This window comes from Plecotus auritus (genome assembly GCF_963455305.1).
Source record: "Plecotus auritus genome assembly, chromosome: 15".
NCBI classification, from domain to species: domain Eukaryota; kingdom Metazoa; phylum Chordata; class Mammalia; order Chiroptera; family Vespertilionidae; genus Plecotus; species Plecotus auritus.
Genome location: NC_137781.1, coordinates 12164417 through 12184229, shown reverse-complemented (window position 1 = coordinate 12184229; position 19813 = coordinate 12164417). Strand labels below are relative to the sequence as shown.

Genomic DNA, 19813 nt, shown 5'->3' with positions numbered 1-19813 from the left:
GAGGCACAATTCTCTGCCGTCATCCTATTGAGTCCTTTTCCGGGCAAGCCGTTTCAGGCCATGAATAACATCATGAGAAGCTGAAACATCAGTAAATATCCACTAGGACAAATAAATAATTGGCTTCAAGCTTCTTTTCATCCCCCCAATGGATCCTTTGAGGAATTCTCAACAAATCTTGGAGACAAAGACTAAAATCAGTGAACTTCTCTAAGGAAGCAGCCCTCTTTAAGGCCTTGGTCGGCCCCAGCCATGTTCCTGTGACCAACCTCTTATGAGCAGTAACCTTGAGGCATGAAGCCACCTCACTCAGCCCTTGAAACTTTTCCTGTCATCCGTCAGTGCCGTAGAGAGCGATTGTTTATTCTCGAGGGCCTCATTGTATTGCTTTATAAAGGCTCTCAAACCTACTATTCCTGCCGCCCAGTTTGAGAGTCACTGCAGAGCCAGGGTTGAGCTGGCACTGTTGCCAGCACCCCCGGTGCTGAAATGCTGCTGCCTAAAATCAAGGCCCTGCCCTTGTGGACTTCACATTTCCGAAGCCGTTCATAGTAAGAGTTAGACGAGGTAGCATTTGAAGAAAAGGAAATCAAACAAGGATGTGGACAAAATGAGTTCTTCAGAAGAGAGTGGCTTGAATATCACGATCAGGAGAGAGACCTGGGCCGCTGATAAGCCTGGATATCTGAGGAGGAACGGCGGCTGTCCTGATGGTGTGAGGTTGACTGTAAAGGCACCGCATCAGGCTCTGTTACAGCGCCTCCACCCTCCTTAACTCATTCTGAGAGGCCACCCATGCAATCAGATCCCGAGTGTTAGTAAAAATAAGATAAAGTAAACTTATTGTAGAGTTTTTCTTTCCATTTTTCAAATCGTTTTCTCAGAATTTACTCTGAAATTTTGGGCCCTATTTTTTTTTTTTTAATGTATTTCTTTCAGAGAGGAAGGGAGAGGGAGAGACAGAGAGAAACATCAGTGATGAGAGAGAATCATTGATTGGCTGCCTCCTGCATGCCCTCTACTGGGGATCCAGCCCACAGCCCAGGCATGTGCCCTGACCAGGAATCGAACCATGACCTGCTGGTTCATAGGTCAGTGCTCAACCACTGAGCCACACTGACTGGGCTGGTCCCTGTTTTAAGTGACTTTTTTGGGGTTTGTTACCCATGGGTCTCCAGTGTGGGGCGAAAACAGACAGTCATGACATGACAGCCCCAGTGGAGCGCACGTGGTCACCAAACCCTACCTGCATGTGCAGTCCCAGCAGTCACCAGTGTTTCTGATGTCGAACCCCCGGCCTGGCAGCAGGTCCCCTCATTCCTGAGGGCCGGCCCTTCCCTTGTCTTCCGGTCTCTCTCTGAGAACAACAATAAATATTTGTGAAATCGTTTCTTTTCTCTCAAAGATCATTTCTTTGGCCGGTGTTGGGATGGCCGCCATCTAACGCAATGAATGTGCTTTCCCCCACTTTAGCGATGTCTTTCCCTGGTTCGTTGAAAGAAGAGAATCTGTTAAACGTTCCCAAGCCACTGCCAAAGCAACTGTGGGAGACCAAGGAGGTGGGTGAGCAGTTCTCACTGTGCTTGTTGTCCCTTCAGCAGTCCCTGTACACCCTGCGGGGGGAACGAGGAACTGGAAAAAGGAGGGTAATTTCTCTGGGGGCAGAGATAGGAAGAACACACTAGGGAATGATGGTTCGAGTAAGAAAGATCATATTTTGTTGGTAAGTTAGTACAGTGATCTCTTGGCTTCCTAATTTGCATGTGAATGGACTCATTAAAAAAACACACCAAACTGTTAGTCCCCCATATCTCATTCATATCACTAAACGCACTGACACCTGGTTACAAGTCATAGGCAGACTTTTCTGTTTTGTGGCCAACACCCTCTACCAGTGACCAGCTCCTATCCACAACTGCTGCTTCACCAGATATCCCTTTTTTAAGTCAAAGGCACTTGACCTGAGTCCTCAGGGAGTCGGTAAACAAGTCATCTGTTTTATGATTTCCATGAGTATTTGTGTCCACTTGTGCTAGCTGACCCCCGCCCTCCCACTGTGGAGGAGGGAGAGGTCCCACGGTACTGGGCTGGGCCCTTCTTCCCATAGGGAAGCTGTGCTGCCTTTGAAAGAAAGCAGTTCACCTCCCAGCCCTTAGTGATGCAATTGCTCGTCTGTCTTCTGCACTTAACTGCCCGCCTGCCTAGCCTTCCTTCGTCCAGTTCCATTTCTCCTGCCACGTCCACGATGGTCCTCTTCAGCATTGGCGTGGCCTTGACAGATCTTTTGTAAAAGCGAGATGCATTTGATATTTCATCATTGGGGGGAGGGAGAGAAATGATTTAAAATTCATCTCCTTGCCCTAGCCAGTTTGGCTCAGTGGACAGAGCGTCGGCCTGAGGACCAAAGGGTCCCGGGTTCAATTCAGTCAAGGGCACATACCTTGATTGCAGGCTCCTCCCCGGCCCCGGCCTTGGTCACGGCTCGTGCAGGAGGCAACCAATCGATGTGTTTCTCTCACATCGATGTTTCTCTCTGCCTTTCCCTCTCTCTTCTACTCTCCCTAAAAATCAATGGAAATATATCCTCGGGTGAAGATTAACAAAAATAAAGAAGATAAAATCCATCTCAGAGGATAAGCAGCTGCACGTTGTCTTTATGGCTGTGGAGACACAAGTCGTTTTGGAGGCTTTAACCTGAGGACAGTCGCATCTCCTCCAGCAGAGAAGGCAGGGCAGCCACTCCTTCCCGAGTGCCCAGCCTCTCTCTGGGAGGAGGCACTCCGTTCCCCAGTTCGTAAGGAATTGTGGTCCTCCGTTAACCATTTCTGGGAGAAGACTTGCGTCAGTGGATTCATTCATGTTTTTCAACATACAGTACATTTATTGAGCACCTTTTGCCAGGCATTCTAGGTCCAGGGATTCTGCAGTAAACAAACACCAAAAAATCCCTGTCCTTCTCCCCCCCCCCCCCAATTTATTTTCTAGTTGAAATATTTATTTTCTTATGACAGTAATGTCTTCTTTCTTCACCCTGTTTTATTTTTTGTATTCTTTTCCTTTCAGGCCAATGGAAAAGGAATGTCTATTTAAAAGCTCTACTAGTATACAGCCCTGGCCAGTTTGGTTCAATGGATAGAGTGTTGGCCTGTGGACCAAAGGTCCCGGGTTCGATTCTGGTCAAGGGCACGTACCTCGATTGCAGGCTCTTCTCTGGCCCGGGCCCTGATCAGGTCGCATGCAGGAAGCAACCAATCAATGTGTTTCTCTCACAGCGATGTTTCTCTCTGTCTTTCTCTCTTCTACTCTCCCTAAAAATCAATGGAAAAATATCCTCCTGTGAGGATTAACAAATCAAAAAATAATAATAAGTTCTGTACATAAAACATTGGCCTTGCCAAAACCGGTTTGGCTCAGTGGATAGAGCGTCAGCCTGTGGACTGAAGGGTCCCAGGTTCGATTCCGGTCAAGGGCATGTACCTTGGTTGCGGGCACATCCCCAGTAGGGGGTATGCAGGAGGCAGCTGATCGATGTTTCTCTCTCATCGATGTTTCTAACTCTCTATCCTTCTCTCCCTTCCTCTCTGTAAAAACTCAATAAAATATATTTTAAAAAAAACAAAAACATTGGCCTTTCTGAAGGAAATACTATTCATCTAGGAGATAAATTAATAAAGCATCAAATTTTAAAAATTTTAATGTTCTGCCTCCCTTGTGCCTGGAGAAGTCTAGTCAGAACTTAAAGGGCCGCTGAGTGAGGTGCTGCTAACTGCCTCTCACTTGCACTGACTTACAGATGCTTACAAAGACACTTCTAGGAGCTTGAATTTGGCTTTTCAGTGAGTAAGCCCAGCTTCTGTCTCTCCCCAGATTCAGTCGCTGTCAGGGCGCCCTCGGTCCTGTGACGTTGGCGGCGGCAGGTAAGTGATGTTCTTTCTGTTCACGGCTCGGGGATTGTCCCAAGGTTTTCCCGAAAGGAAAGTCTTGCTACTTCGACACAGAACTCTGTGAAATGTCACTCGTTATGTGTACGTTGAAAGTCAACGGAATTTTCATAAAAACAACAGCTCTTTGGTACTCAATATTTCAGTTATTTAAAGTAGTTATATTACATAACTGCAATAACAAGACTGCCATACATATGTTTGCGAATAACACAACTGACTCTTGGTAAACACACGACTGGAAGCAGAAGCGTGCAGGCATGGCGAGGAACCCGCCAGCTGCACCCGGTGGGCACCTGGCCCCCTTTTTGACTGTTCAGAGCGCCATAACTTGCCTCTCTATGTCCAGGCTCTGCCTCTTGCACCCCGGCCTCCACTCCCCCGAGTCTGTCAGCCACACTGTCCTCAGGATGACTGTGCATGTCTCTCCCTGCTTCCCGCCTTCCACTGGCTTCTTGCCATCAGCGTGTAGCTTTCAGCCTCATACGCTCTCTGCCTGCTTCTACAGGGCCGTCTCCATCAGCACCCGCCCCTCTTAAACTTGACCTTCCTGCGGTGTCCGAGTTCCTGGGCACACTGTGTGGCTTCGCGCCTTTCTGCTTTGCTCACGCTGTGAACTTGCCTGGAACGGTTTTCCTGCATAAATTCACCGTGTGAATTCTTTGGCCTTCAAACTGAACTCGGATGCCCCCAGGGATCCCCACGCCTTAGGCCACCAGGCTCTGTCACTGTACTACTGAATTGTATGTTACTGCAAGTTCTTTTCTGTTTGTTTATTTATCTGTTCGTTCATTTATTTTAAGCAAGTTATTTTCCTTTGGGGTCTATCTCCCTGCTTTGTCCAAGTCTGTTGAGGCCCCATTATCAGTATCTGGTCCTGGGGACGGGCCCTGCTGATCGTGTTGTATTGAATGGAGTGTCCTCAATCCAATTCATCTCCTCCCGCCTCTTCCTGAAGCAGCCATAGCTTCCGCCTGGGTCTCCCTGCTGTCTTTCTGCTCCCTTAAGCCATCCTCCACACTGTAATTGAAAAACTATATCCTGGAAGGTATCTGGTTGATACAGAGATACTGTTTGTGTGTGTGTGTGTGTGTGTGTGTGTGTGTGTGTGTGTGTGTAGAGAAGAGAATTTAGAAACTTAGCAAACAGAACCGTGTAAATTGCACAGCAGTGCCTTTATATGGTGCTTTATAATTTCTAAAGTGCTTTGACATCAATTATTTCATCTGGTCTTGGAAAATATTCCTCTAAAGTGGGTATAGGTGCATCCTCTGTCCAACCCAGCAGGTTAGGAGTGGCCCTGCAGAGGGGGGAAGCCAAGGAAGCAAGTTCTCAGGCTGAGGAGGAGGCAGAGCTTACACGAGGACTTGGATCTTTGACTGCTTTTATTTGACGAGGGAAAGTATCAGACGTGTCCTATTCCCCAAAGCCTGATGATTTTAGAAAGTAATGGTTATCTTTCCTTTTTCAGCGCTTTTCCACACAACAGTCCAAACATGGGCCTCTCCCCCTTTCTGGGGACCCTGAACACCGGAGGGTCCCTGCCAGACTTAACCAACCTCCACTACTCGGCGCCGCTGCCGGCCTCCCTGGACACCGGCAACCCCCTCTTTGGTGGCATGAGTATGGGGAACAGTGTGGGCAACCTTCCTGCTGCTATGACTCACCTGGGCATCAGAAGCTCTTCTGGTAAGTGTCCCTGCTCCGTGGGACCCTGCCCGTGTCCACTGGGGGCTTCCTCACAGCTGGTGCCCAGCCAGGTGGCCTGTTAGTGGAGCGTGGAGTGGGCACATCCCTGTTCTTGTAGCTCCTGACCCTGCTGCCATGTTGCTCTGGCGGCCCAGTGTCTGCTAGACACGATGCATCTGGGCAGCTCGGCTAAGCCTCCCTCTTTATCGTCTTCATCAGCCCCTGTATCCCGGGGACTTGGAGAATAAGACTTGAGAGTCAAGAAATAAGTGTCCACTCTAGTCTGTGCTGACCGAACCGTGTTAGTGGCTCTTACTAAATATCACATGATGATATTTAATCATTGCAGCCGTCTCTAGATCCCTCCAATTTCCCATTGGATTTCAAAAGAGAACGTTTTGAATTTTAGAAAATTTACAGTGAATATGATGACAATATTTATACTTACATAGATATTTAATAGAAATTACCACAGTTCAAAATAATTGGCTCAAATTTTCAGAAGTGCTAAAAGATGTGGCTGTATTAAAATGCTACCCGTAATGTGACTTGGGTGTTCCTATCTATACTAATAAAAGGGTAATATGCTAATTAGACTGGGAGACCTTGCAGGAGACCTTCCAGAGGTTCTTCTGGACAAAGCCATGGTGGCGGGGCCGAGGTGGAGGCGATTAGAGGCCAAGAGGGGAGGGCATTTGTGGGTGATCAGGCCAGGATGGGACAGCAGTTGTGGGTGATCAGGCCGGTGTGGGGGACTGTTGGGGGTGATCAGGCCAGCGGGCAGGGGTGGCAGTTGGGGTTGAGCAGACCAGCAGAGGGCCAGTTGAGGGCAAGCAGGCCATCAGTGGGGGTCAGTTGGGAGTGATCAGGACAGCGGGAGGTGGCAGTTTGGGGTGAGCAGGCCAGCAGGGGGGCAGTTGGGGGCGAGCAGGCCAGTGGGGAGGGCAGGTGGGGGCAAGCAGGCCAGCAGCAGGGACAGTTGGGGGCAAGCAGGCTGGCGGGGGGGGGGCACGGTTGGGGGCAAGCAGGCCGGCAGGGGGGGCAGTTGGGGGTGATCAGGCTGGCGGGGGAGGCGCAGTTGGGGGCGAGCAGGCCGGCAGGCAGAGTGGTTAGGGGCAGTCAGGCAGACAGGCAGGTGAGCGGTTAGGAGCCAGCAGTCCCGGATTGCAAGAGGGATGTCCGACTGCTGGTTTAGGCCCGATCCCTGTAAACTGGCAGTAGGACATCCTTCAAGGGGTCCCAGATTGGAGAGGGTGCAGGCCGGGTTGAAGGACACCCCCCCCTGTGCACAAATTTTATGCACTGGGCCACTAGTCTATAATAATAAAAGCGTAATATGCTAATTAGACTTGATGTCCTTCTGGATGACCTTCTGGACAAAGCTGGGGCTGGAGGGAAGCCCGGGTCCCAGGTGCCTGCCAGTGGCTGGAGGGAAGCCCGGGTCCTGGGTGCCAGAGGGAAGCTGGTGCTGGCAGCCAGGGGAAGGAAGGCCTACTCTTGCACGAATTTCGTGCACCGGGCCGTTAGTATGAATATAAGTATCTACAGCTCAGACCCATGGGACTGCATTTGCTTGAACCCTGACATGCGCTCTTGTCAGTGTGTAGGCAGGTGTTACTACTCCCTCTCACACTCGGTGTGTGGTACAGCCCTGGCAGTAATGGTCCTAAGGATGTGTGGACCTTTGGAAGTGTCCTCAGTGAGGGTCTGTCTGTGGGAAAGTACTCGCTGGTTTCCGCTCTGGGTTCAATCAGCTCACCACTCACAGGAGAGTGGCCCTCTTCGGGTGGTCCTGGAAGGCTCTGATGATTTGCAGTCGTGCTGCCGTGGCGCAACATGACTTTAGGTTTGAAGAAGGGATTTCAGTGAGCACCTTTATTTCTGGTTCTTTTGGTCATTTTTCTATCCTGCTGCTTTACTTATGTGACTCTGGTCATTCTCTATGAAAAAAGACATTCAAGGTCACATAGGTCAAGTCACGTCGGCATTTAGCCCTCCTGAGTCTTGGTATTGCCTCCAACACTGGGCTTCAGTTGCAAACCCCGAGCTTAATCACTTGCTGTTATTTCCCTCAAACAAGCATTGCTTTGTCCAGAACGTGCCAGAACCAGCGTCAGCCTTTTCTAGCTCCTGTGCATGGAACTTAAAACGCATGGGACACAAAGTTGCACATATTTTTAAAGATGTTTGTGCTTTTTTTTCTGAATGAGTAGGTTTTTGAAAAAATTGAATCATATCTGTAGCTCTAATTCCTTTTTTTTAAATCCTTAGCTGAGGATGTTTGGTTTGTGTTGCTATTGTTTTATTTTTAAAGAGAGAGGAAGAAAGAGAGAAAGGGACATCGCTCAATTGGTTGCCTCCTTTACGTGCCCCGAACAGGGATTGAACCTGCAGCCTAGGTAGGTGCCTTGACTGAAAATCAAAGCTTTTGGTGTACAGGATGATGCTCCAACCAGCTGAGCCACCGGCCAGGGCTAATTCTAATTCTTATTTGACCAGCCTTATCTCTGACCTTCACATGGGAAGTTGAGTTGTGGAATACTACTTAGGGTTTATCAGAGACATCTTTCCTACCTTTTAAAAGTTATTTGCCAGCTAAAAATGCTTTATTTCTTCCTTTCTTCATTTTCATAATTTTTATCTAATACTCAATTTAAAAAAATATATATATTTTTTATTGATTTCAGAGAGGAAGGGATAGAGAGAGATAGAAACATCTATGATGAGAGACTATCATTGATCGGCTGCCTCCTGCATGCCCCCTACTGGGAATGGAGCCCGCAACCCAGGCATGTGCCCTGACCTGGAATCCAACTGTGACTTACTGGTTCATAGGTCAACGCTCAACCACTGAGCACACCAGCTGGGCTAACACTCAATTTCTTTATCAACATGAAAAAGTACCACTTCACCTGCTGGTCCAGGAGTGATGGGCTGAGCTGTGAAACATGGGTGTTGCCAGTTAAGATACTCAGCAGCAGCGGCAGCAGCATTCATTCACGGAGTGAAGCCACGCTGCGTCAGGCCCTGTGCCAGGTGCCCAGGACCCAGCAGGGCACAGGACAGTGCCCCTGGCCTCCTCCAACTTATGCCCAGCTCCCTGTGTCATGGAAATGCCTTCCCCAAACTCTCTTGCTCATGCTAAAACTTACTCCCCTCCCTCCAAAATAAAGCTAAGCACCAGCAAAAGCTTCCTTTCCCCTGAGTCGGAATAGACTGTGACGAACAATTTCTTTGGAGCCAGAAAAACAAAGAGCAAGGAGCTGAGGGGCAGGAGACATGGAGGGTGTCTCTTCCAGTGAGTCTCTGGGTGCTCGGGATGTTTAAAGGCTACACTGAGGCAGCTCCCGAGAGCCACGCCGCCATGGAAGCATGCTCCCCGAAGCAGCAGAGGGTTCGCAGTGTGCCTGGGACAGAGGCACGCGGGGCTCCGAACTGGGTTTTGTGGCCCTAGCCGGTGTTGCTCAGTGGCTAGAGCGTTGGCCTGTGGACTGAAGGGTCCCAGGTTAGATTCCGGTCAAGGGCAGGTACCTCGGTTGCAGGCTCCTTCCAGGCCCCGGCCCTGGTCGGGGCACATGCAGGAGGCAACCAACTGATGTATTTCTCTCTGTCTTTCCCTCTCTCCCCCACTCTCTCTAAGAATCAGTGGGAAAATGTCCTTGGGTGAGGATTAAGAGAATAAAATAAGCCCTGACCGGTTTGGCTCAGTGGATAGAGCGTAGGCCTGCGGACTGAAAAGTCCCAGGTTCGATTCCGGTCAAGGGCATGTACCTTGGTTGCGGGCACATCCCCAGTAGGGGGTGTGCAGAAGGCAGCTGATCGATGTTTCTCTCTCATCGATGTTTCTAACTCTCTATCCCTCTACCTTCCTCTCTGTAAAAAATCAATAAAATATATTTTAAAAAAAAAAAGAGAGAATAAAATAAAATGAACAGAGTTTGTGGTACAGCCCTGGCTCCTCTCCCTGGGCTGGAGCTAAGCACACTGCACATTGGCCTCCACTACCCACTCTTACCTGGTCCTACCCCCCATCCTCACCCCCGTCCGTTACATGATCACCTTCCTCTCAAGAAAAGCGTTCCCTGATGGTACCTTTCCGCGCCGCTGGTACATCTGATACATGCGCAGTCGGAGTCTCCCAGGAGCTCCTCCACACACAATCCTCATCACATCGTAGGAAGTGATGTTTTCTTTCATCTTTGGAAAATGAGCGATTTGGTCTGAAATTATGACAAGTAACTTGGAATTTGTTCTCTCCTAGGTCTCCAGAGTTCCCGGAGTAACCCGTCCATCCAGGCCACACTCAATAAGACAGCGCTTTCCTCGTCCCTGAACAGCCACCCGCAGACATCTCCCAGCGCCTCTGCTCTGCACCCTTCCCTGCGCCTCTTCTCCCTCAGCAACCCCTCTCTCTCCACCACAAACCTGAGCGGCCCCTCTCGGCGTAGGCAGCCTCCCGTCAGCCCTCTCACGCTCTCTCCTGGCCCCGAAGCACATCAAGGTTTCAGCAGACAGCTCTCTTCCACCAGCCCAATGAACCCATACCCTGCCTCGCAGGTAAAAATCGCTGCAGCGAACAGACCGAAGATACGGGGATCGCTTTCCTTCTCTCTGTGATTTTGGATCGAGTCTATTACACCCAGTGCTGCCCAGGAGGTCACTTGTATGTGAAATCGGAGCGGAAATGTGAATAATTCAGAATGCATTAATGATTTCCCAAGAGCAGACCTGTGTGGATCATTCCTAAGCAAACACTGAACAGTTTGCAGGCGTTGTAACTCTCGAAGTCGGGGTTGGGGGAGAGTGGTAAGCTATAGAGGACGCAACCCAGGCATGCAGGGAAACAGGCATGGCAGGTCAATCGTTGGCTCTCTAAGTACTTTATTTATTTTTTAAAATATTTGTATTGATTTCAGAGAGAAAGAGAGAGGGAGGGAGAAATAGAGACATCAATGATGAGAGAGAATCATTGATTGGTTGCCTCCACACATCCCACACTGGGGATGGAGCCCGCAACCGGCCATGTGCCCTGAACGGGAATCAGACCGTGACCTCCTGGTTCATAGGTCAGTGCTCAACCACTGAGCATGCAGGCCAGGCAGCTCTCTACGTACTTTAACCACAAGGAAAAGCCAAAGACCTTGAATATCTCCCTACAGCGTTGCTGTTAGACCTCTCCCTGACTGACTGCAGAGCTGAGAAACAGGACTTTCATTGCTCAGGAAATAGTAGGTGTAATAAGGATCATGTCGCCATGAAAGAGCCCAACGGAGGCTGTTTGGAAGGAGGCTGGAGTCCCAAGCCTGTTACAGAACCTCATGTTTTCACTTGCTGACTGTTTATTCTAAGCTCTGAGGTGGTTCTCCTTACCAGAATCATCAGTGAATATATTTTTGACCCGTTGGTCACTCCCTGGATACATTATAACATCATTCACTCACCACTTCTCCAAAAATAAGTAATGACTTAGCGAGGGGGAGTGGACCGAACACAATGGAAGGATTGGCAATCCAGTTATTAGTCATTCTTTACCAATTACCAGCTACGTACAGGATCTTGATTATATGAGTAATCCCCTTGGGGAGAGGGTATTTCATAATTGTTTTTTAATGGTTCTTTTTATGTTATTTATTTTATTTTGCAAAGTTATTTGACAGGCTATAAAAAATATTACTCAGGCTTCCTAGATACATTTTAAGGAGGCTGTATGGATAGAGAGCATCATCCTTTTTCAGATATTTCCATTTTTAAATTCGCTTTATATTTAGTTTTTTTTAATCAGTGTTGTTCGTGCTTACAATTTAAAACGTCAAATAGTTCTAAGGGACTTGTTCTGAAGTTAGAGTTCTTTCCCCTCCCCCCATAGTTCTCGCTCCCTGGAGATGATCGCTTTCAACCACTTTAGCTCATCTCTTTGGTGTAACCACATTATTTCAAGCTAATTTTATCCTACAGTGTTAGTGTTAGGTTTTATCTAGTGACATTCTACCGCGGAAGATTAGTGCTTTGTTCTCCTTCAGCTCTCCCAGTCCTCCCACACACATACATACATATTTCCTCCTCCTCCTCCAGCACGTGGTTTATTATGATTTTGATTAGAGCAGTACTCAGTATGTAACGTTTCATAGTTATAATAATGTAGTCCGAGTTTAACCATATAGTACACCATGACATAACAAAGTACCATTTTTTTCCTCCTGGGTTTTAATAAATATCTTACTTTGTTAGTTTGGTTCTACGTTTATATTACTAATCCAATCCCAAATGCTTGGAATTGAGTAGGTCTCTTCTTAATACAGCTAAAAACAAATCCTCCATCCGGTGTGGCTCAGTGGTTGAGTGTCAACCTATGAACCAGGAGGTCCAGGTCCGATTCCCGGTCAGGGCACCTGCCTGGATGTGGGCTCCATCCCCAGTGTGGGGCGTGCAGGAGGCAGCCGATCAGTGATTCTTTCTCATCGTTGATGTTTCTATCTCTCTCCCTCTGCTTTCCTCTCTGAAACCAATAAAAATATATTTAAAAAAATAAAAACAAAAACTTCAGTAGCTTTACAAAATAGAGTACATAGCATGATTTAAATGTCTTTATGCTATCCACCATTTTATTGATAATTGACTGGATATAGAATACTAAATTTGAAATAATTTTCTCTTGAGATGTGGAAGTTATTAACCCATTGCCCTTTTAATTTCTAGAGAAATCCACTTTTATTCTAATTCATAAAACTTTGAATGAAATCTCCTTTCTCTTTTTTTCTCTGAAGGCTTATAGGATCTTCTTCTTGTCCCCAGCTTTCTGAGATTTTAGAATAATATGGCTTGTTTGACATGAGTCTGGATATTCAGTGGCTTTCTTCAATCTGAAAATTCACATCCTTCTTTTCTGGAAAATTATCTTTTTTTTTCTTTTTTTGGTTAATCTTCACCAAGCATGTATTTTTTCCCCCATTCATTTTAGAGAGAGTCGGGGGGTGGGGAGAGAAAGAGAGAGAGAGAGAGAGAGAGAGAGAGAGAGGAACATCGATGTGAGAGAGATGCAGCCATTGGTTGCTTCCTGCACATGCCTGGACCCAAGCCAGGATCAGGCTTGCAACCCAGGTACATGCCCTTGACCGGGAATTGAACCTTCTGTCCATGGACCGATGCTCTAACCATTGAGCAACCAGTCAGGGTGGAAATTTTTTTTAATTATTTCTTTGATGGTTTCTTTACCTGAGAACCGAGTTGGGAGCAAAAAGTGGAGGGCTCAAGTTTAATAGCAAGCTTTCCCATGAACGGTATTTGCAGGGAAAGCGCCTCACCTGGTGGCGCCGGTGAGCCCTGCCTCGAGAACCTTTGTTGTCCTCTCTCCAGAGTAGAGCCCTCCCTCTCCTGCAGGCCAGGGCTCCGAAGCCCGCCTGCTTCTCACCTAAACTTGGATAAGGTCCTCCTGGCTCCAGCTCTGCCCCAGTTCTCACTGCCTTGGGGATCCTGAGTGTAAATCAGTTGCGCCTTCCCAGCTCCACCAAGCCAGTCGCTTCTTGACCATCTGCTTTTCATTTTCCAAATTGTGTTGGATTTCCTGCTCTCCTTGTATCTTTGTCCTCGTGTTGTTTGTTGTTTTGTTTTTATTACTGTTTTCGTGTTGTTTACAAATGTTTAGTGTCGCTTAATGTATTAGTGTTTCAGTAGAGTTTTGGGAGACAGTAGAGTTAAATGCTTTCTTCACTCCCATCTTTAATCAGAAGTTACGGCTTAAAAAACAGCAACATGGCTTTACTGAGAAAACTGAGAGGAAACTGGTTAATGAGCTGGGTTTTTTTGTTTTGTTTTGTTTTTCGGGACAATAGAAGTGGTCATTGAGTGGGAAATGCTTTGGGGGGAAGTGAGATGGGAGATACACTTTGAAGGAGCAGAACTAGCTTCTCAGCCCAGCACAGAAGGCCCTGGTGAAGGTCTCAGGTCTCTCCTCACCGTGACATCTCCTCATCTAAAGGACTCAGACCAGGCGCTCAGAAGCCCAGCTGCTTAATGCCTTTGTTTTTCAGACGGTGTCCTCTGAGGGGAGCCCGCTTTCCTTCCTGCCCACAGAGGCTCAAGCTCAAGTGTCCCCACCTCCCCCGTACCCCAGGCCCCAGGAGCTCCCCCAGCCTCTCCTGCAGCAGCCCCACGCCCAGGAGCCCCCTGCTCAGCAGCCACAGTCAGACTTCCAGCTCCTCACGGCCCAGGTGAGTCCCAGCGGAGCGCCGGGCTGGAGGGAAGGCTTCTTTCACTCTGGCTTCCAACTAAATGCCCCTCCTTATCCCCTGAAGGGCTCGTCTTTGACCAGCTTCTTCCCAGATGTGAGCTTTGACCAGCAGCCCCTGAGGCCGGGCCCAGCTTTTACGCAGCAGGTGAGTGATCGCCTGGAGCCTGCCTCCTCCCCCTAGCCCCGAAGGGACTGTCAGGCCTCAGCAGAGGAACTGTGTGAACAGTGATGAGACACTCATGGTGGCTCTCTAGTCGGAACTGGAGCATCGTTCGCACTGGCAGGGGCCACAGCAGCCCACTGACCTGTCACGTGTGGAGACGGAGACACAGAGAGGGGCTTAGCCTGAGGCCTCCTTGCTGAGCCCAGCACAGTGTGTGGGCGCCTCCCAGGAGACCTCGGTCCTGGTGGGGGCAGTCCTTCCCTGGGTAGTTCCAGTCAGCCATTTGCTTTTGCTTTGCAATCTTTCCGTACGTAACACTGGCCTTTTTTGAGAGAGAGAAGCATCAATGATGAGAGAGAATCATGGATCCGCTGCCTCCTGTACACCCCCTACTGGGGATCGAGCCCACAACCCGGGCATGTGCCCTGATGGGTAATCGAACCATGACCTCCTGGTTCATAGGTTGACACTCAGCCGCTGAGCCACGCCGCTGGGCACACTGAGCGTTTTTAATATCCCTAGGCTTAATGTTTAGTAAGTGCGGGCTGCCTCTGGGATGGAGTAAGGACAGAGGAGCACTTTCCAGCACTTCCCAACAGTGAAATAAACAGACATGTTTCGAGGAGGTGTGGGAAAGCCTCGTGGTAAGAACCAGTAGGCTGCCTGGAGAAGCCATGTTAATCTCATGGTCAGTGTCTCCCAGAGAAATGATGAAAACTCCTACTTTTGAGAGATTTTAAAAATAGGTTGAAAACTTAATTTCTGGGAAGGCACCTCGGTTCTGGCCTGTCTTCTTAGCGGTTTTCTCTTAGCGAGGGCCTCACCTGGGCTCCTCCCTCCGAGTGAGAAGAAAGGGCTTCTGTTTCCTCGTTTTTCTGGAAACCGAAGAGGAAAGGAACCTATTGGCTACGTTGGCTCCTTGGGGAGCCTTGACAGGGTTCCCGCAGATGGCAGTTGCCCCGAGCCTCCGTGTGACTGAGGAGGGGCAGGGGTCAGAGCCCAGAGGGCACAGAAGCCACAGTTGGGTGTCTCCTGGGATGGCGTAGAGGGCCAGGCCGTGCGTGGAGAGGGACAGGTCCCTGCTGTGGACCTCCGGGGCCCTGCTCCACACTAGCCCCCGCCTGCATGGTCAGTGTCACGACGGCCAGGCACTCAGATCCCACAGGGAAGGGACTCGGAGAGGCGGTCCCTCTGGGTTGCCCCGGGAGCCATTGCGTTACTCATCCTCGGCAGCAGGGGTCGTTCCCCACATTGTGACCTTTGATCTTCCAGGTGCCCCTGGTGCAGCACGGCCCCCAGGAGCCACAGGACGTGTTTCATTTGAGACCAAACCTGTATTCCAACTGCGGGAATTTCCCCAACACCCTCCTGACAGGTGAGTGTGGGCCACCCGCAGCTTCCTCACGGTTTTGAATTTGCTGCGTTGGTACAGATTCCATGGCAAGGTCATGTAAACGGCAACAACATTAGATAAAGCAAAACGGGACAGTCCCCACCTCGGCTTTTCCTATGTGAGTTGCAGGTGTCCAGCCCAGAGACTGAGGCAGTGAGTCTTTTCTGAAATACTTCGTTTTCAGGGATTGACAACTGCACAAACGGAGAAAGCCTGCAAAATTGGGAGTTGTGTGCCCTAGCCGGTTTGGCTCAGTGGATAGAGCGTTGGCCTGCGGACCAAAGGGTCCCGGGTTCGATTTCGGTCAAGGGCACGTACCTCGGTTGCAGGCTTCTCCCCAGCCCGGGCCCTGGTTGGGACTCGTGCAGGAGGCAACCAATCGATGTGTTTCTCTCACACTGATGTCTCTCTCCGTCTTCCCCTCTCCCTTCCACTCTCCTTAAAAATCAATGGAAAAATATCCTCGGGTGAGGATTAAGAAAACACACCAACAAACAAAAAAATAAGGAGTAGCCCCCTTAAAAAAAAGGGGGGCGGGGGCGTTGCAGAACTAACGGGGAAGAACGTAGATTCCAGAACAAACTGTAGGCCTGGAAGTGGCTGGGACACCGCGATCACTGTCCTTCCTGGCTGGGAAGGTGACGAGGGTAGCGTTTTGGGGGTATCATCAGTTTGTTGCCCTCACGCCTCCTAATCTGCCCGTTGTTCCCTCTTGCTCTTTCTTCCAGAAGACTCGAGTTCTGGCCTGTTCAGAGACCTCGGCAGTGAGCTGGAGGGCATGCCCGAGGTCAGTCTGAACATGGACACTTCATTCCCATTGGAAGAAGAGCTCCAAATTGAGCCCCTGAGCCTGGATGGACTCAACATGCTAAGTGACTCCAGCATGGGCCTGCTTGACCCCTCTGTTGAAGAGACGTTTCGAGCCGACCGACTGTGAACGGCAGGGAACGGGGCGGTGTAATTTATATCTGAACAGCTGACGTGACACGGAACAGAATGGAGCCCGCAGCACCCCGGGCTCTTGTCATCCCGGGCTTCTGACATGGAAAGAACCAATTCCACGGCTCCCAGCTTTCTGATGAGGTCCCCCCTCAGACACAGTGACTCATCCTGGACCACAGAGCGAGGCCCCGCCTCTCGGGCCTGCGGTGCAGGTGCTGCTGCTGCAGGCAGGCTCATTCGGAACTTCCAGTGAGCTGGTCATCACCGTGACCATCACCCAGCCGGTCAGCGTGTAAAGGGAAAAACGGTCCTGGGCCGAGGCCCCAGGAGCACCATGCAGTGCTCAGACCACTGACCCACGTCCACACTGAGGAAGGACCTGCTGGGCCCCAGGCCTCCGAGAGTTGGCTCAGCCTCGAGCGACGGTACCACAGCCCCAGACGCCTTCTCTGACCCGGCTGTGATGGCTGGGCCCCTGCCCGCTGGCGGCAGGGCTATTCAGGGCCGAATCGAGAGCCGCGGCTCTCAGATGCCTTAATTCTAATATGAAGAAGAATTTGCACCATGAGTCCAAGAGCAGACTCGAGTTGAGCAAGCTGAATGGTAGTTGGTTTTCTTCCCATTTATAATCTCCTTTCTGCTGCTTCAGTTCGCCTTTTCCTGTGGACAAGAGGAAAAGGAAGACGATTGTATTCAGTCCCTGAAGGAAACGTCCCTGGTAGTGGATGAGCCTGAATGAAGGAGCAGTGCTTCTTGGGGACTAGAAGAAAGAAGGGGGCCTGCAGGTGTCTGCAGACACGTGACCTCCTTCAGTCAAGCTCTGGACCAGCTCCAAGGGTGCAGGCCTCTGCACACCCCCCACCTGGAGGGGACGGCCGAGGTCTGGCGCAGACGCAGCCAGCAGCTGAGCAGCAGCAGAGCGAAGTGGACTGGGAGTGTTCATGTAACTCCACTGGACCCTCCGCTCCTTGGGGGCAGCAGGGACTGTGCCTTACTCACCATTGAACCCTCAGTCCCAACAAGTGCCTGGCACTGAGCAGGTGCTGTGTAACTGCGTGCTGAATGTGTGAATGAATGAATGAGTGAATGAATGATGCAGGAATGAATGCATCTGCCTGCTGTAAGGCAGTCTGATCTCTACTGTCTCTCTTCCTCGCCAAACCTTCTCAGAGCTTCAGCTGTTCGGACACTTGTGCCTGTGGTGAGGTCACGCGTGCACTTTAATACGCTTTTAACACTAGGTGAGCAAGCCCTCCGTTGGGCTGGCCCCGTCCTCGAGGCCGAGCTCCAAGCAGGTAGGTGCAGAGCGCATCCACTGGCCGAGCGAGCTGAGGCCGCCCAATGCTGGGCCCCCCGGGTGCGGCAGGCCTCCCCTCAAAAGTTCTTCCCTCTCAGATCCATGTTTTGCTCTAAATTGCTTTAAAATTGAGCTTCAGTCTTTGGAGTTGAAGGACTTCAGTAGTAAAATGAAGGCCTACTTCATCAAACCATCGTTAGTCATTGATACCTTATTCCCAGTTTCCTCTCACTTAGGCTGGGCCAGCCCGACCAGAAACCTGACGGTTGGGTGTGAAGGGAGCAGAGGGGACAGGGCCTGCTGAGCGCCCCTCGGGAGGGGTCTGGGCAGAATCCGGGCAGGGAGACCAGGCGGAGAAGATGGGCACTAAAGGAGAGGTGAGAGATGCCGGAACCTTGGCCTAAACAGCCACTGCCCATCCAGAGATGCCAGGCGTGCCCTCCCTGACGGTCACAAGGCTGCTCCAGCCCCAGGCAGCGAGGCTGTGTCTGCGGGCTCAGTCACACTCTGAGCCTCATGGCCGGAGGAGCCTGGCCCAGCGTCCCGGGCACTGACCTCTGCAGACCTCGCCCGTCCTTTTCCTTCCGCGGGTGCGCTGCCTGCCCTCCGGCCTTTCCAGCAGCCCTGGGGGTGAGCAGCTCCTCTTTCCCTGTGAACCCACGTCAGCCCGCTTCACACCAGCCCCCAGTTCCTACTGTTGAATTAGGAACTCCAACCAGAGTCCTCCTTGCCGAGGGCTGGCTCAGGAAGGAGCAGTTGCCCCCCCCCCCCCTTCCCAGCTTTATTCCCAGTTGGACGTCCAGATCCCTGAAAAGATCTGAGAGGGGCCCGGGGAGTGACTGGTAAAGCAAAGGGCCTTTCCTTGCGAGGGCACATAGCACCCCAGGTGCCGAAAGAAGCCAGCTCCTGGCTGCCTTCCCTGTGTCCAAGGCCCCCGACATCTGGTCTGGCCTTTCAGACAGAACGTTTCTGATGTTACAAGAGGTTTTTATTAAGAGTGGGGGTCCCAGCATAATTCACTCTTCGTACCGTGCCTTACCTATGGGGATCATCAGTGTCGGGGTCCCAGCTCTCTTTGTCTGCGAGGCAGCCCTGCCTTACAGTTGGGGACCCCGAGACCTACATGATGACTTGCGCTGCCCCAGGGGCTTCCAGGAAAAGTGGCTGTTTGGGGGAGTATAATAATGACAATAAGGCTTAGCACTGAATTGAACTTGTCCTTAGGTCCATCAGTCCGATCTTCTCCTGTGGGAAGGTTTTGGGCATTATACAACCCCCTTTGCTTAGATGGTGGCCAGGACAACCACGGGCAGGTGGTCGCTCCGGCCTTCCGCGGGTAAGTGCACTCACTAGTGCCTTTAAGACAAGCCAGGCGCGATCCGCGGCCTCCGACATGGCTGCATTCTAAATATTTCTCAATATTTAGTTTTGTTACAAGAAATCGATGCCTGTACTATCACTTACTAGGAGTTAAACAGCATAGAACTAAAACCTTCTCTTTCCATTTTTTCTCTCTGTACGGTTGTGGTTTTTAGGACATAAAGTGCTCGGAGAACATTTTCTTGATCATGTCAAGACGAACGTGAATTCTCCTCTGTCCTGTTTCCTTTCTCCCAAGTCTACTGTATATTCCCTGAGCTGAACTGTTTGTTGTGTATTCCCGTCCATTTGCATATCTGAAGACATTTCCAGTTCTGACTCTCGTCGGCTCTTCTGATTTATGCGCAGATGGTTCTGAGCATGTTTTCATTGCTCATGACGGAACCATCCAGCAACGAATCAGACTCCCCGCCAGTGTCCTAACTCCCAGGTCCCTTGTCAAACAATATTTAAAGATTGGACTTTGTATAAAGTAGCTTCCAAGTTTTATAATGCATCATTTTACATCTTTCGTAATTAAAAGCACAATGAGGTTGTACCTGCACTTGGTGTTTTCTTCGGCCTTGAATGTGATGGGGTGGGGGAGCCTTCACCCTCGCCACCTCCTGTGCAGCGCAGCCTGCCGTTAGGGATTTCTGGTCCTTGGCTTAACAGGACCTGCTTGTCGTGTGTCCCCTCCTGAGAGAAGCTCCAAAAGAAGTAGGCCCCGTGGTTCCTTGGAAGCTGTGAGTGTCAGGACAGAAGCTCGTGGCAGCACCTCAGCGTTCCACCTCCCTCTGCC

At 50.3% G+C, this 19813-nt stretch overlaps 1 protein-coding gene across 2 annotated transcripts in view; it reads left to right on the top strand.

Annotated features, from left to right (window-relative positions):
• Positions 1 to 19568, top strand: part of CRTC3 (CREB regulated transcription coactivator 3) — a 99819-nt gene extending 80251 nt beyond the window's left edge. Inside the window, exons 8-15 of one of the 2 annotated variants that reach the window (XM_080651708.1) lie at positions 1474 to 1559; positions 3868 to 3917; positions 5413 to 5630; positions 9892 to 10187; positions 13658 to 13837; positions 13922 to 14002; positions 15293 to 15395; positions 16142 to 19568. In XM_080651708.1, the coding sequence (XP_080507834.1) occupies positions 1474 to 1559; positions 3868 to 3917; positions 5413 to 5630; positions 9892 to 10187; positions 13658 to 13837; positions 13922 to 14002; positions 15293 to 15395; positions 16142 to 16350 (1223 nt within the window). In that variant the 3' untranslated portion in view covers positions 16351 to 19568. Of the gene's footprint in view, positions 1 to 1473; positions 1560 to 3867; positions 3918 to 5412; positions 5631 to 9891; positions 10188 to 13657; positions 14003 to 15292; positions 15396 to 16141 lie in introns of both variants that reach the window. The other variant, XM_080651707.1, reaches the window with a different exon arrangement.
• Positions 19569 to 19813: the final 245 nt, after the last annotated feature.